The sequence below is a fragment of the Rana temporaria genome, chromosome 13 (genome assembly GCF_905171775.1).
Source record: "Rana temporaria chromosome 13, aRanTem1.1, whole genome shotgun sequence".
Classification (NCBI taxonomy): domain Eukaryota; kingdom Metazoa; phylum Chordata; class Amphibia; order Anura; family Ranidae; genus Rana; species Rana temporaria.
Window position 1 is genome coordinate 1485500 of NC_053501.1, and position 12659 is coordinate 1498158.

The window sequence follows — 12659 nt, forward strand, 5'->3', positions numbered from 1 at the left end:
TTGCCGTGAATGCAGCACCCACCATTGCCGTGAATGCAGCCTTGGAGGAAACAGGGAGAGGGCGGGACGAGCGCCGACAGACATACAGGAGAAACTCCTGTTTTCTCTGCTGCCTCTTTAATAGAATGTCCGGCCTCCTATGATGGATAGAACAGTCGTCCAATGGCAGCGCAGGACACGAGACTTCCTTTTCCACAGGACGCCATGTAAACAGGAAATACCCTCCTGTATGCACGGCACTGGTCCCGTCCCCTCCAAGCAGCCAGAATATATATATCTTTTGTGCCCCCCCCCCCCTGAGCTCAGGGATTTGTTGGAGGCCACAAAAAAATATATACATCAAAATTACCAGTTGGGCCGTCCGAAACCATAACGCGGGCCGCGATTGGCCCGCGGGCCCGGACTTTGGACATGCCTGATCTAGGAGGACCGGAGCGATGTCATGACATCACTTCTGGTCTAGGGCAGAAGTAATTTTTTTATCTAAATTTTTTTAAAGCAAAAGATCAATGTTTTTGATTTCGCTTATGCTTTTAAAAAAAGGTCCTTTAGACCCCAGATATCTCCATAAAGAGGACCCGTCGTCCCTTATTTCTATCACAAGGGAGGTTTACATTTCTTGCGATAGGAATAAAAGTGTTAAAAAAAAAAAAAAAAAAAAGGCACTGTATAAAAATAAAAACCAAAAACAACAAATATTAATTAAAAATATAAAGCAAACCAATAGGCAAGTTGCATGCGCGCATATGTAAATGGTGTTCGCACCGCGCAGGTGAGGTATGGCCAAAAACGTCAGAGCGAGAGCAATAATTCTAGTGCTTGACCTCCTCTGTAACTCTAACCTGCTAATCTGTAAAAAAAAAAAAAAAATTAAAGCGTTGTGTAACGGAATGGCCCGCGACACCCAGAGACTTTTGAAGGATGGGGGGTACTCCTGTGCCAGCTTCACTAATGACTCTTGGGTCTAGGGTCATCCTATGTGCCTTTTGGGCATAGGGTGACTGAGAACTGATATCATGAATTACATGAGATGGGACATAATTTATGTACTGCAGGATCTTGACATATTACAGGTGGTTTATTCTGACCCTCAACAGGTCAATAAGAATGTCTAATTCAATAGACTGTTGAGATGCTAATTAAGTCTGCTACTGTGGTGATGTGAATTGGAGCTTGGTAGCCAGTCTGGCTGCCTATTATGGGATGTTTAAGTGTCTTGCTGTGATTGCATTTCATTGTCCATTGTGCTAATTAGATCTGCTCCTAAGATATTTCATTGTGTATGCTAATGACACTGTATTGTGTGGAAGTTCTATTGATGATAGATGTGTTGGCAGTCTGAAAGGTCAGATGTCTGACTTCGCAGGTTCAGTGGATTAGCATGTCAATTATGTTTACTAAAAGAAATGTGTTTTATGTAGCAGGTGCGACAAGCTGGAGTCAACGCCTGCCATGTCAGCTGTAGTAAATAACTCCTCTAGATGCGGTGCCCAAATGTCTGTCTGGGATGTGGATTGAGGGGGAACTCGTTAACCACCCATTGTGTGATGTTTTGGGTGGAGAGTTTCATTGTCCCTGTGACGACTGTAGCATGTTTGTAACTGTAGAACAAGCTGAGTGTACCATTAAAGGATTCATTTGTTTGGAACCAGAAAGAACAGAGCTGTGTGTCTCGTCTTTACTCCGGGGAATGGAATGGGTCCTGTCTGCTGGATTGTCGGATAAGCTGTCGTGGTTGGTGGAATGGAAGATCGTAAACGGTGTTAACCCCCGACGTTGCCTATGGAATTTTTAAGTATCGTAGTTAGTCGCCATTACACGACCGTGCGCAATTTTTTATTTCAAACAGGGTGGCTCCAAAACTGTCACACCTCCCATCCTGCCCTTGGACAATCGACATCTGCCCCGACACGTCCAATGGTGAATGGATGAAGGTGTTACCTGTCCGGATATAAATACTGGAGTATCTTCCCGCCACTTAGAAGAACCGAAGTAGTGAACTGGAGAAGCTACAGAAGGAATCTTGGATGTGACCAAGTACTAACATCTACGATAAATGAATATAATGAAGCAAGGAGACAGAAGCTCGGGGAATACCTCGTTATTGTCGGACTCGGAGTCTGTGCTGGATTCCACTCGGCACTTCCTCTAAGACAAAAAAAAGATTTGTTGGATGAGTACTGGAGAGAGACAAGCGGAGGTGTCAAGGCAGGTCATGTTGGGACAACACTTCAGCACATTCTTCCTGCGCCGATGCATGGGGTGTGCCCAGGAGGAGGCTGTAGATTACTGTAAATTTGGTTCGTATCTGGTGGTCATGTGATACACTTCTACAATGGTCGGTGAATGTAAATCTGCATCTCCCCAGTTACTCCAAACGGCAGCAAGTCTGGGTTCACACTTATGCGGTTTCCCTGCAGCAGCATTAGTGCACACACTGTAGCCCATTCATTTCAATGGGGTGCTGTACCTGCGAGAAAAGCAAGGAAAGGGTCCCCGAACCTGGTGATCCTGGTACCGGTACCCCATCGGTGATGTGCTATGCACTGCGATCTCCAATGTGTGGGGGTGCCATTAGGAATTAATGGCACCCCCCGTGCATCTGCTACACAGCGGCACGTTCTTGCTGCAGGAATGCATGGATGTGAACCTGGCCTTAATTACATGCCGATTTTAAAATGAAAGGTTCCATCCATTCCTAAGGCAGGCCATTGACGAGGCAAATTTCTTTCCTGCAACCACGGTTTGCAGGAAAGAAAATTTGCACGATTCTCTCATCATGAACACAGACAGCGCTAATAGGGAAATCCCTCCTACCAGGCAATTGTATTCTCCCAGCAGACCTGTGGCTGCGGGCGAGGGGAGCCGTCCACACCAGGAGAAAACAGGGAATGTTGCTAGCGGCTATAGCAGCCATTGGCAATATATTCAAGTGATTGAGTGGCTGTACCCAAATTATTGATCGATCAACTCGGCACATTCAGCCAGTGCAGGCTGAATGTGCCGAGTTGATCGATCAATAATTTGGGTACAGCCACTCAATCACTTGAATATATTACCCGCATTCACTACACTGCCCGCATTCTCCACCACTTCCTGCACCCATAGATGGTTTGAATCTCAGCCAGTTCCTGCTGAACCGGCTGAGATTCAAACCATCTATGGGCAGCCCAAGTACTGTCACGGTACCCTATGGGTGCCGTGCTCCCGACACTGGTACCCTATGGGTGCTGTGATCCTGACACTGGTATATCAGCATTCTGATCACAGTACTAGTGCTCTATTAGCGCTGTGATCCTTACACTGGTACCTATTTGGCACGGTGATCACATGTATCCTATCCTTATCCTGGTACCGGTATCCTATTGGTACTGCGATTCCTGTACCAGTACCCTATTGGCGCTAAGATCCCAGTAATGATATCCTATTGGTGCTGTAATCCTGGTCCCCTATCAGTTTGTGATCCAGGTACTGGTATTCTATTGATACTGTGATCCTGGTGCTAGTACCCAGTCATTGCCGTGATCCAGGTACTGGTACCCAGTCAGTGCCGTGATCCTGGTACTGGTATTCTATTGATACTGTGATCCTGGTGCTAGTACCCAGTCATTGCCGTGATCCAGGTACTGGTACCCAGTCAGTGCCGTGATCCTGGTACTGGTATTCTATTGATACTGTGATCCTGGTGCTGGTACCCAGTCATTGCAGTGATTCAGGTACTGGTACCCAGTCATTGCCGTGATCCAGGTACTGGTACCCTATCAGTCATGTGATCCGGGTACTGGTACCAGTTGGGTTGAACTAGATGGACATGTGTCATTTTTCATCCAGACTATGTAACTATGCATCAGTACTATGGATACATGTGTGGGTCTTTAAATCTTTTGTGCTCATGTGGAAGAAGCTGTAGTTAGTTGGTGATCTTTCTTGGACCCTCTCAGTGTGGGTTGTAGGTGACTACCAGTGGGGGCCGATTCTCCTTTTCTGTGTTTAGAGGGGACTAATAAAGGAATTACAGTGACATAAAAACATAACAGTGTGCTCTCTGCTAGCTATGCTCCCCGCATTCTCCACCACTTCCTACAACATAAGGCGTAGAATTCTTACCATGTATTTTCGAGCCAAATGCTCAACGTAGTCGGGATTCTTCTCACATTCCACATCAGCACCTGTGCAGAGAGAAGACTTTGAATGACTTTTGGGTCGTATGATCTGCCTGGGTCTCCAAAGGTTAGCATTGCTTATAGCACATACTGGGAGATACCGGAGATGGGGGCACGGTACACCTCCGACATCTGTCACAATACCAGTCCATTATGGGACACAATACAGGGGGAGCCGCCAGAATCTGCTTTATGTCCTCCATCGGGAAATCACTGTAAAATGTATAAAATGAAGATTTATAGCCAAGGAGGTCAGAAAAAAGCTGGAAAATTCTCTCTATAGTGACCAGGAACTGAAATGTTAGGAAGACTAAAGGCTGGGACCTCTTCATTCCCTCCTCACCATTGGTAGAGAGGTGTGCCCTCCCCCCAAATGCAGGTACCACGCATTGACTATATTTGCCCCACTGCTGGTCTCTTAATTTAACTTCAGGTATTGCAACAGACTCAGGGGTCCCTCTATATCTGTCCCTAAATATGTGCAAGTACAGTGGGGGGGGGGGGGTTCTATGTGCACCTATGCTGGAGGGTCTCTATATTATGCAGGTCAGGTGGGGTCTCTATGTAAAGGTACACTGGGGGGTCCTCATGTGCAGGTACACTGGGGGGTCCTCATGTGCAGGTACTGGGGAGAGAGGGAATGATCTTTATCTGCAGGTACAGGTGGAGGTCTCCATATGCAGGTACACGGGGGGGGGGGTCTCCATGTGCAGGTACACTGGGGGGGGTCTCCATGTGCAGGTACACTGGGGGGGGGGGTCTCCATGTGCAGGTACACTGGGGGGGGGGTCTCCATGTGCAGGTACACTGGGGGGAGGGAGGGTCTCCATGTGCAGGTACTGGGGGAGGGAGGGAATGATCTTTATCTGCAGGTACAGGTGGAGGTCTCTATGTGTAGATACAAGGAGGGTGGGGTCTCTATGTACAGGTGGGGGGGGGTCTTCCTGTGCAGGTAAGGAGGAGGTCCATATATTAAGGTGAGGGGGATTTCTCCGGTTACAGATACAGAGGGCCAGATTCACGTAGATTCCGGCGTAGCGTAAGCTATTTACACTACGCCGCCGCAACTTAGTGGAGCAAGTGCCGTATTCTCAAAGCACTTGCTCCGTAATTTGCGGCGGCGTGGTGTAAATGGCCCGGTGTATCCCTGCGTAATTCAAAGGGGGCGGCTTGTATTTAAATTAAGCGCGCCCCCGTGCCGAACAAACTGCGCCGGCCTTCAACGTAGCCCAGTGCACATGCTCCGTAGTACGCTGCAAATACATTGGTTTCGACGTGAACGTAATTAACGCACAGCCCTATTCGCGACGAGTTACGTAAACGACGGAAAAACCCGACGCTGTCCCGACAGCCATACTTAACATGGCATACGGCGGACCGATGTAAGGTTACCCCTCATATAGCAGGGGTAACCTTACGCTTACGGAAACGACGTAAACTACGGCAAAGCGGCGCAAACAGTATTGGAGGGGGTGGTATATCCCAGTATTGGAGGGGGTGGTATATCCCAGTATTGGAGGGGGTGGTACATCCCAGTATTGGAGGGGGTGGTACATCCCAGTATTGGAGGGGGGGGTATATCCCAGTATTGGAGGGGGGGGGTATATCCCAGTATTGGAGGGGGGGTACATCCCGGTATTGAGGGGTGGTACATCCCAGTATTGGAGGGGGTGGTACATCCCAGTATTGGAGGGGGTGGTATATCCCAGTATTGGAGGGTAAATCTCAGTACTGGAGGGTTATAACCTGGTATTGAGGGGTATTTCCTGTGACAGGGGTGCGCCTTTCCAAATCACGTCCAATCAACTGGATTTACCACACAGGTGGCCTCCAATCAAGTTGTAGAAACATCTCAAGGATGATCAGTGGAAACGGGAGGCACCTGAGCGCCATTCTGAGTGCCATGGGAGGAGCAGGCGATACTTATGTACATGGGAGGAGCCTGTGATGGGAGTAGTCTGATACTTATGTACATGGGAGGAGCCGGCGATACTCATGTACATGGGAGGAGCCGGCGATACTCATGTACATGGGAGGAGCCGGCGATACTCATGTACATGGGAGGAGCCGGCGATACTCATGTACATGGGAGGAGCCGGCGATACTCATGTACATGGGAGGAGCCGGCGATACTCATGTACATGGGAGGAGCCGGCGATACTCATGTACATGGGAGGAGCCGGCGATACTCATGTACATGGGAGGAGCCGGCGATACTCATGTACATGGGAGGAGCCGGCGATACTCATGTACATGGGAGGAGCAGGCGATACTTATGTACATGGGAGGAGCCTGTGATGGGAGTAGTCTGATACTTATGTACATGGGAGGAGCCGGCGATACTCATGTACATGGGAGGAGCCGGCGATACTCATGTACATGGGAGGAGCCGGCGATACTCATGTACATGGGAGGAGCCGGCGATACTCATGTACATGGGAGGAGCCGGCGATACTCATGTACATGGGAGGAGCCGGCGATACTCATGTACATGGGAGGAGCCGGCGATACTCATGTACATGGGAGGAGCCGGCGATACTCATGTACATGGGAGGAGCCGGCGATACTCATGTACATGGGAGGAGCCGGCGATACTCATGTACATGGGAGGAGCCTGTGATGGGAGTAGTCTGCGATACGTGTGTACACGGGAGGAGCCTGTGATGGGAGGAGCCTGTGATACTTATGTACATGGGAGGAGCCGGCAATACTTATGTACATGGGAGGAGCCGGCAATACTTATGTACATGGGAGGAGCCTGCGATACTTATGTACATGGGAGGAACCTGTGATGGGAGGAGCCTGCGATACTTATGTACATGGGAGGAGCCTGTGATGGGAGGAGTCTGTGATACTTACGTACATGAGAATTTCTAACATAACAAAATGTGGAAAAAGTGAAGCTCTGTGAATACTTTCCGGATGCTCTGTATCACGGTACTGGTGGGGTAGTTTCCAGTGTTGGGTAACATTGTGGCAGTGGGGTTTTTATCCCTGTACTTGTGGGGTAGTTCCTGGTATTGGAGGGTATAAATGGTATATCACAGTACTGGTGGGGTAGTTTCTTGTGTTGGGGGCTATATCCATGTATTGAGGGATAATATCCTGGTAATGGGGGTGTATCCCGGTACTGGAGGGGTGGTTCCTGATATTGGGGGGCATTTCCTGGTGTTAAAGGTTATATTCCAGTAACAAGGATTAGGTCTTGGGACTGGTGGGGTAGTTCCCCGTATTGGAGGGATAATATTCTGGTAACGGGGAGGTATTTCCTGGTTCTAGTCGAGTAGTTCCCAGTATTAGTGGGCATTTCCTGATTTTGGGGGGTATATTCCAGCATTGGGGGGGGGGGGGTAATTATTCTAATAATGGAGGGTATATCACAGTACTGGTGGGGTAGTTCCTGGTATTGGAGGTTTAATTCCTGGTATTGGGGGGGAGGTATATACTAAACCTGGTGGGGAGGTTCCCATTAGGGGGTATTTCCTGGTGTTGGGGATATATCCCAGTACTTGTGGGGTAGTTCCTATTAGGGGGTATTTCCTGGTGTTGGGGGTATTTCCTGGTGTTGGGGGTATATCCCAGTACTGGTGGGGTAGTTCCCGGTATTGAACGGTCGGTATACCAAGGTAACGTGGGGTATATCCTGGTATTGGGGGTTTAATTCCTGGTCATGGGGAGGTATATCCTAAACCTGGTGGGGCATTTCCTGGTGTTGGGGATATATCCCGGTACTGATGTGGTAGTTCCTGGTATTGGAGGGTATATCAAGGTATCTGGGTATTGGTGGGGTAGTTGCCATTATTGGGGGATATTTCCTGGTGTTGGGGGTATATTCCAGTAATGGAGGGCATGTCCTGGTACTGGAGGGGTAGGTACCGGTGTTGGTTAATCCCAGTTTTGAGGGAGTAATATTTCAGTATTTGAGGTATATCCCAATACTGGTGGGGTAGTTCCCAGTATTGGGGGGGGTAATTTCTGGTGGAGTAGTTCCCAGTATTGGGGGTAATATTCCAGTATTCGGGGGTCTTTCCCGGTACTGGTAGTTCCCGGTATTGGTGGGGTATTTCTCTCGTATTAGGGGGTAAAGCTAGTGGGGTTGTTCCTGGTATGGGGGGGTAGTTTCTGATATTGGGGGTAATATTCCAGTATTAGGAGTATATCCCGGTACTGGTGGGTATTTTCTAATATTCTCTGTTATTGGGGGGCAGTTCCCAGTATTGGGAGGTATTCTCTGGTGTCGGGGAGTAGTTTCCAGTATTGGGGGTAATATTCCAGTAATAGAGGGTATATCCCGTATTGGGGTAGTATTAGGGGTATTTTCCTCTGGTTTTGGCGGGGCTAGTTCCCGGTATCGGGGATAGTTCTCGTTATGGGTGGGGGGATAGTTGCCGGTATTGGGGGGGGGACAATTCCTGGTATTGGGGGGGACGGGACAGTTCCCGGTATGGGGGGGGGGGGGGAGTAGTTCCGGTATTGGGGGGGGGTAGTTCCAGGTATTGGGGGGAGGGGATATAGTCGCTGGTTTTAGGCGAGGGGGGATAGTTCCCGGTATTGGGGGGGGGGGGGTTCTCAGTTTCGGGGGGGGGGGGGGGGGTAGTTCTCTGTATTGGGGGGGGAGGTAGTGCTCTGTATTGGGGGGGGGAGGTAGTGCTCTGTATTGGGGGGGGAGGCAGTGCTCTGTATTGGGGGGGAGGGTAGTTCTCTGTATTGGGGGGGAGGGTAGTTCTCTGTATTGGGGGGGGGGGGGTTCCTGGTATTGGGGGGGTAGTTCCTGGTATTGGGGGGGTAGTTTCTGGTATTGGGGGGGTAGTTCCCGGAATTAGGGGGGGGTAGTTCTCTGTATTGGGGGGTAGTTCTCTGTATTAGGGGGGGTAGTGCTCTGTATTGGGGGGGTTAGTGCTCTGTATTGGGGGGGGGGAGTTCTCGGTATGGGGGGGGGGGTAGTTCCCGGTATGGGGGGGGGTAGTTCCCGGTATGGGGGGGTAGTTCCCGGTATGGGGGGGCGTGGTTCTCTGTATTGGGGGGTAGTATCTCCCGGTATGGGGGGGGTGGTTCTCTTTATTGGGGGGTTGTATCTCCCGGTATTGGGGGGGGGGGGGTTCCCAATATTGGGGGGTAGTTCTCTGTATTGTGGGGGGGTAGTTCTCTGTATTGGGGGGGGTAGTTCCCTGTATTGGGGGGGGTAGTTCCCGGTATGGGAGGGGGGGTAGTTCTCTGCATTGGGGGGGTAGTTCTCTGCATTGGGGGGGGTAGTTCTCTGTATTGGGGGGGTAGTTCCCTGTATTGGGGGGGTAGTTCTCTGTATTGTGGGGGGGGGGGAGTTCCCTGTATTGGGGGGGTAGTTCCCTGTATTGGGGGGGTAGTTCTCTGTATTGTGGGGGGGTAGTTCTCTGTATTGGGGGGGGGGGGGTAGTTCCCTGTATTGGGGGGGGGTAGTTCCCTGTATTGGGGGGGTAGTTCCCTGTATTGGGGGGGTAGTTCCCTGTATTGGGGGGGTAGTTCTCTGTATTGTGGGGGGTAGTTCTCTGTATTGTGGGGGGGGTAGTTCTCTGTATTGGGGGGGTAGTTCCCTGTATTGGGGGGGTAGTTCCCTGTATTGGGGGGGTAGTTCCCTGTATTGGGGGGAAGTTCTCTATTGTGGGGGGGTAGTTCTCTTTATTGGGGGGGTAGTATCTCCCGGTATTGGGGGGGGGGGTAGTTCTCGGTATGGGAGGGGGGGTTCTCTTTATTGGGGGGTTGTATCTCCCGGTATTGGGGGGGGGGGGTTCCCAATATTGGGGGGGTAGTTCTCTGTATTGTGGGGGGGTAGTTCTCTGTATTGGGGGGGGGTAGTTCCCTGTATTGGGGGGGGTAGTTCCCTGTATGGGAGGGGGGGTAGTTCTCTGCATTGGGGGGGGTAGTTCTCTGCATTGGGGGGGGTAGTTCTCTGTATTGGGGGGGTAGTTCTCTGTATTGTGGGGGGGGGTAGTTCTCTGTATTGGGGGGGTAGTTCCCTGTATTGGGGGGGTAGTTCCCTGTATTGGGGGGGGTAGTTCCCTGTATTGGGGGGGTAGTTCTCTGTATTGGGGGGGTAGTTCTCTGTATTGGGGGGGTAGTTCCCTGTATTGGGGGGGTAGTTCCCTGTATTGGGGGGGTAGTTCTCTGTATTGTGGGGGGGGGGGGTAGTTCTCTGTATTGGGGGGGGTAGTTCCCTGTATTGGGGGGGTAGTTCTCTGTATTGTGGGGGGGGGGGTAGTTCTCTGTATTGGGGGGGGTAGTTCCCTGTATTGGGGGGGTAGTTCCCTGTATTGTGGGGGGGGGGGGAGTTCCCTGTATTGGGGGGAAGTTCTCTGTATTGTGGGGGGGGTAGTTCTCTGTATTGGGGGGTAGTATCTCCCGGTATTGGGGGGGGGCTAGTTCCTGGTATTGGGGGAGGGGTTCTCTTTATTGGGGGGGGGGTAGTTCCCGGTATTGGGGGGTAATATCTCCCGGTATTGGGGGGTAATTTCTCTGTATTGGAGGGTAGTTCCTGGTATTGGGGGCTAGTATCTCCCGGTATTGGGGGGTAATTTCTCTGTATTGGGGGGTAGTATCTCCCGGTATTGGGGGCTAGTATCTCCCGGTATTCTCTGAGCTCTCACAGGGACGGTGTCCGGTAAGTTGCCGGTATTATACCTCCGTCTTCTCCCGCCGCCTTCCCTCCTCTCCGGCGTCTCCCGGACATCGCTCTCCCGCCGCTCTCACCTCACTCCGGTACACGGCGCCGAGCCCCGCCCAGCATTCACGCCCACATAGCTATAGCCACGCCTATATGGGGTGTTCCCTTCGGTCGGACGTCGGATGACGTCCCCCGGACTCAGCTGGGTTTAAAGAGACAGAGAGACTATGACCAATCAGAGGAAATGGGCGGAGTCTCCTTAATAGCCCCGCCCCCATGTATATGAATCGGCTGTTGCAGCCAGTACTTCCCAGTATTGAGGTCATGTGACCTTCCAAGGGGCAGCAGCCAATCCCCCGACCCGGACACCGAGATCTAACATGAAACGGGGCGGGGCTACAAATCCGACTATATGAAAGGGGCGGGGCTACAAATCCGACTATATGAAAGGGGCGGGGCTACAACGCCGAATATATGAAAGGGCGGGGCTACAACTCCGAATATATGAATGGGGCGGGGCTACAAATCCGAATATATGAAAGGGCGGGGCCTTTAAATCTGAATATATGAAAGGGGCGGGGCTACAAATCCGAATATAAAATGGGCGGGGCTACAAATCCGAATATATGAAAGGATCATGAAATGTATTATGTACCAAAATTCCGCCCACTATGAGCCCCGCCCACCTTACACTCAGAATGGGAGGGGTAAAGCTAGGAGCCAATCAGATGCGCTGCACGCACACGTCCTGACTAGGAGCACGCTGACAGGAGGGGAGAGCAGAGGGAGGATCCCCTGTATTATGTTGTGGAGGGGCCCATCCCAGTGTGGGGACAAGGTAATCCAGTGCAAAGAAGCAAACCTACCCCCCCATTATGTGTGAGCTCAGGGGATGCCACCCCCAGCAGTCATCTGCTTGTCACTGGTGCCCCCCCCCCCATCATACAGTAAACCGGTGCGCCTGGGGCAGCCGTCCCTCCTGCCCACCCCTTGTCCCCGCCCATTCACAATGGTCTGTCTCTGCGCTGTGCGCAGAATAAAGTCAAAATACTCCAAAACATTTCCTCCCTCATCACTGAAAATGTAAAATCTCCAGAATACGGAGGGAAGCTCTGCGGGGACAGAGAGAGTCAACGCGTTTCATGACTAAGCGCTGATAGAGAGCGAAACGCGTCGATTTTCTCTCCTTCCCCGCAGAGCTTCCCTCCTCCGTATTCCGGAGATTTTACACTTTCAGTGATGAGGGAGGAAATGTCTGCCGGTGCAGCTCCCCGGATTCCTTTCTACTGCAAACAGCAAGAAGAGCCGATCACCGAGAGATCACCGAGAGAACACAGAGAGATCACAGAGAGATCACAAGAGAGATCACAGAGAGATCACACCGAGCGATCACCGAGAGATCACACCGAGAGATCACACCGAGAGATCACAGAGAGATCACACCGAGAGATCACAGAGAGAACACAGAGAGATCACACCGAGAGATCACAGAGAGATCACACCGAGAGATCACACCGAGAGATCACACCGAGAGATCACAGAGAGAACACAGAGAGATCACAGAGAGATCACACCGAGAGATCACAGAGAGAACACAGAGAGATCACCGAGAGATCACAGAGAGATCACCGAGAGAACACAAGAGAGATCACACCGAGAGATCACACGAGAGATCACAGAGAGATCACACCGAGCGATCACCGAGAGATCACACCGAGAGATCACCGAGAGATCACCGAGAGATCACAGAGAGATCACCGAGAGAACACAAGAGAGATCACACCGAGAGATCACACGAGAGATCACAGAGAGATCACACCGAGCGATCACCGAGAGATCACACCGAGAGATCACACCGA

At 51.1% G+C, this 12659-nt stretch overlaps 1 protein-coding gene across 1 annotated transcript in view; it reads right to left on the bottom strand.

The window, feature by feature from the left end:
• Positions 1 to 10985, bottom strand: part of LOC120920418 — a 23592-nt gene extending 12607 nt beyond the window's left edge. The window contains exon 1 of the mRNA XM_040332507.1: positions 10818 to 10985. Within this exon, the coding sequence (XP_040188441.1) occupies positions 10818 to 10866 (49 nt within the window). The 5' untranslated portion in view covers positions 10867 to 10985. The remainder of the gene's footprint in view (positions 1 to 10817) is intronic.
• Positions 10986 to 12659: the final 1674 nt, after the last annotated feature.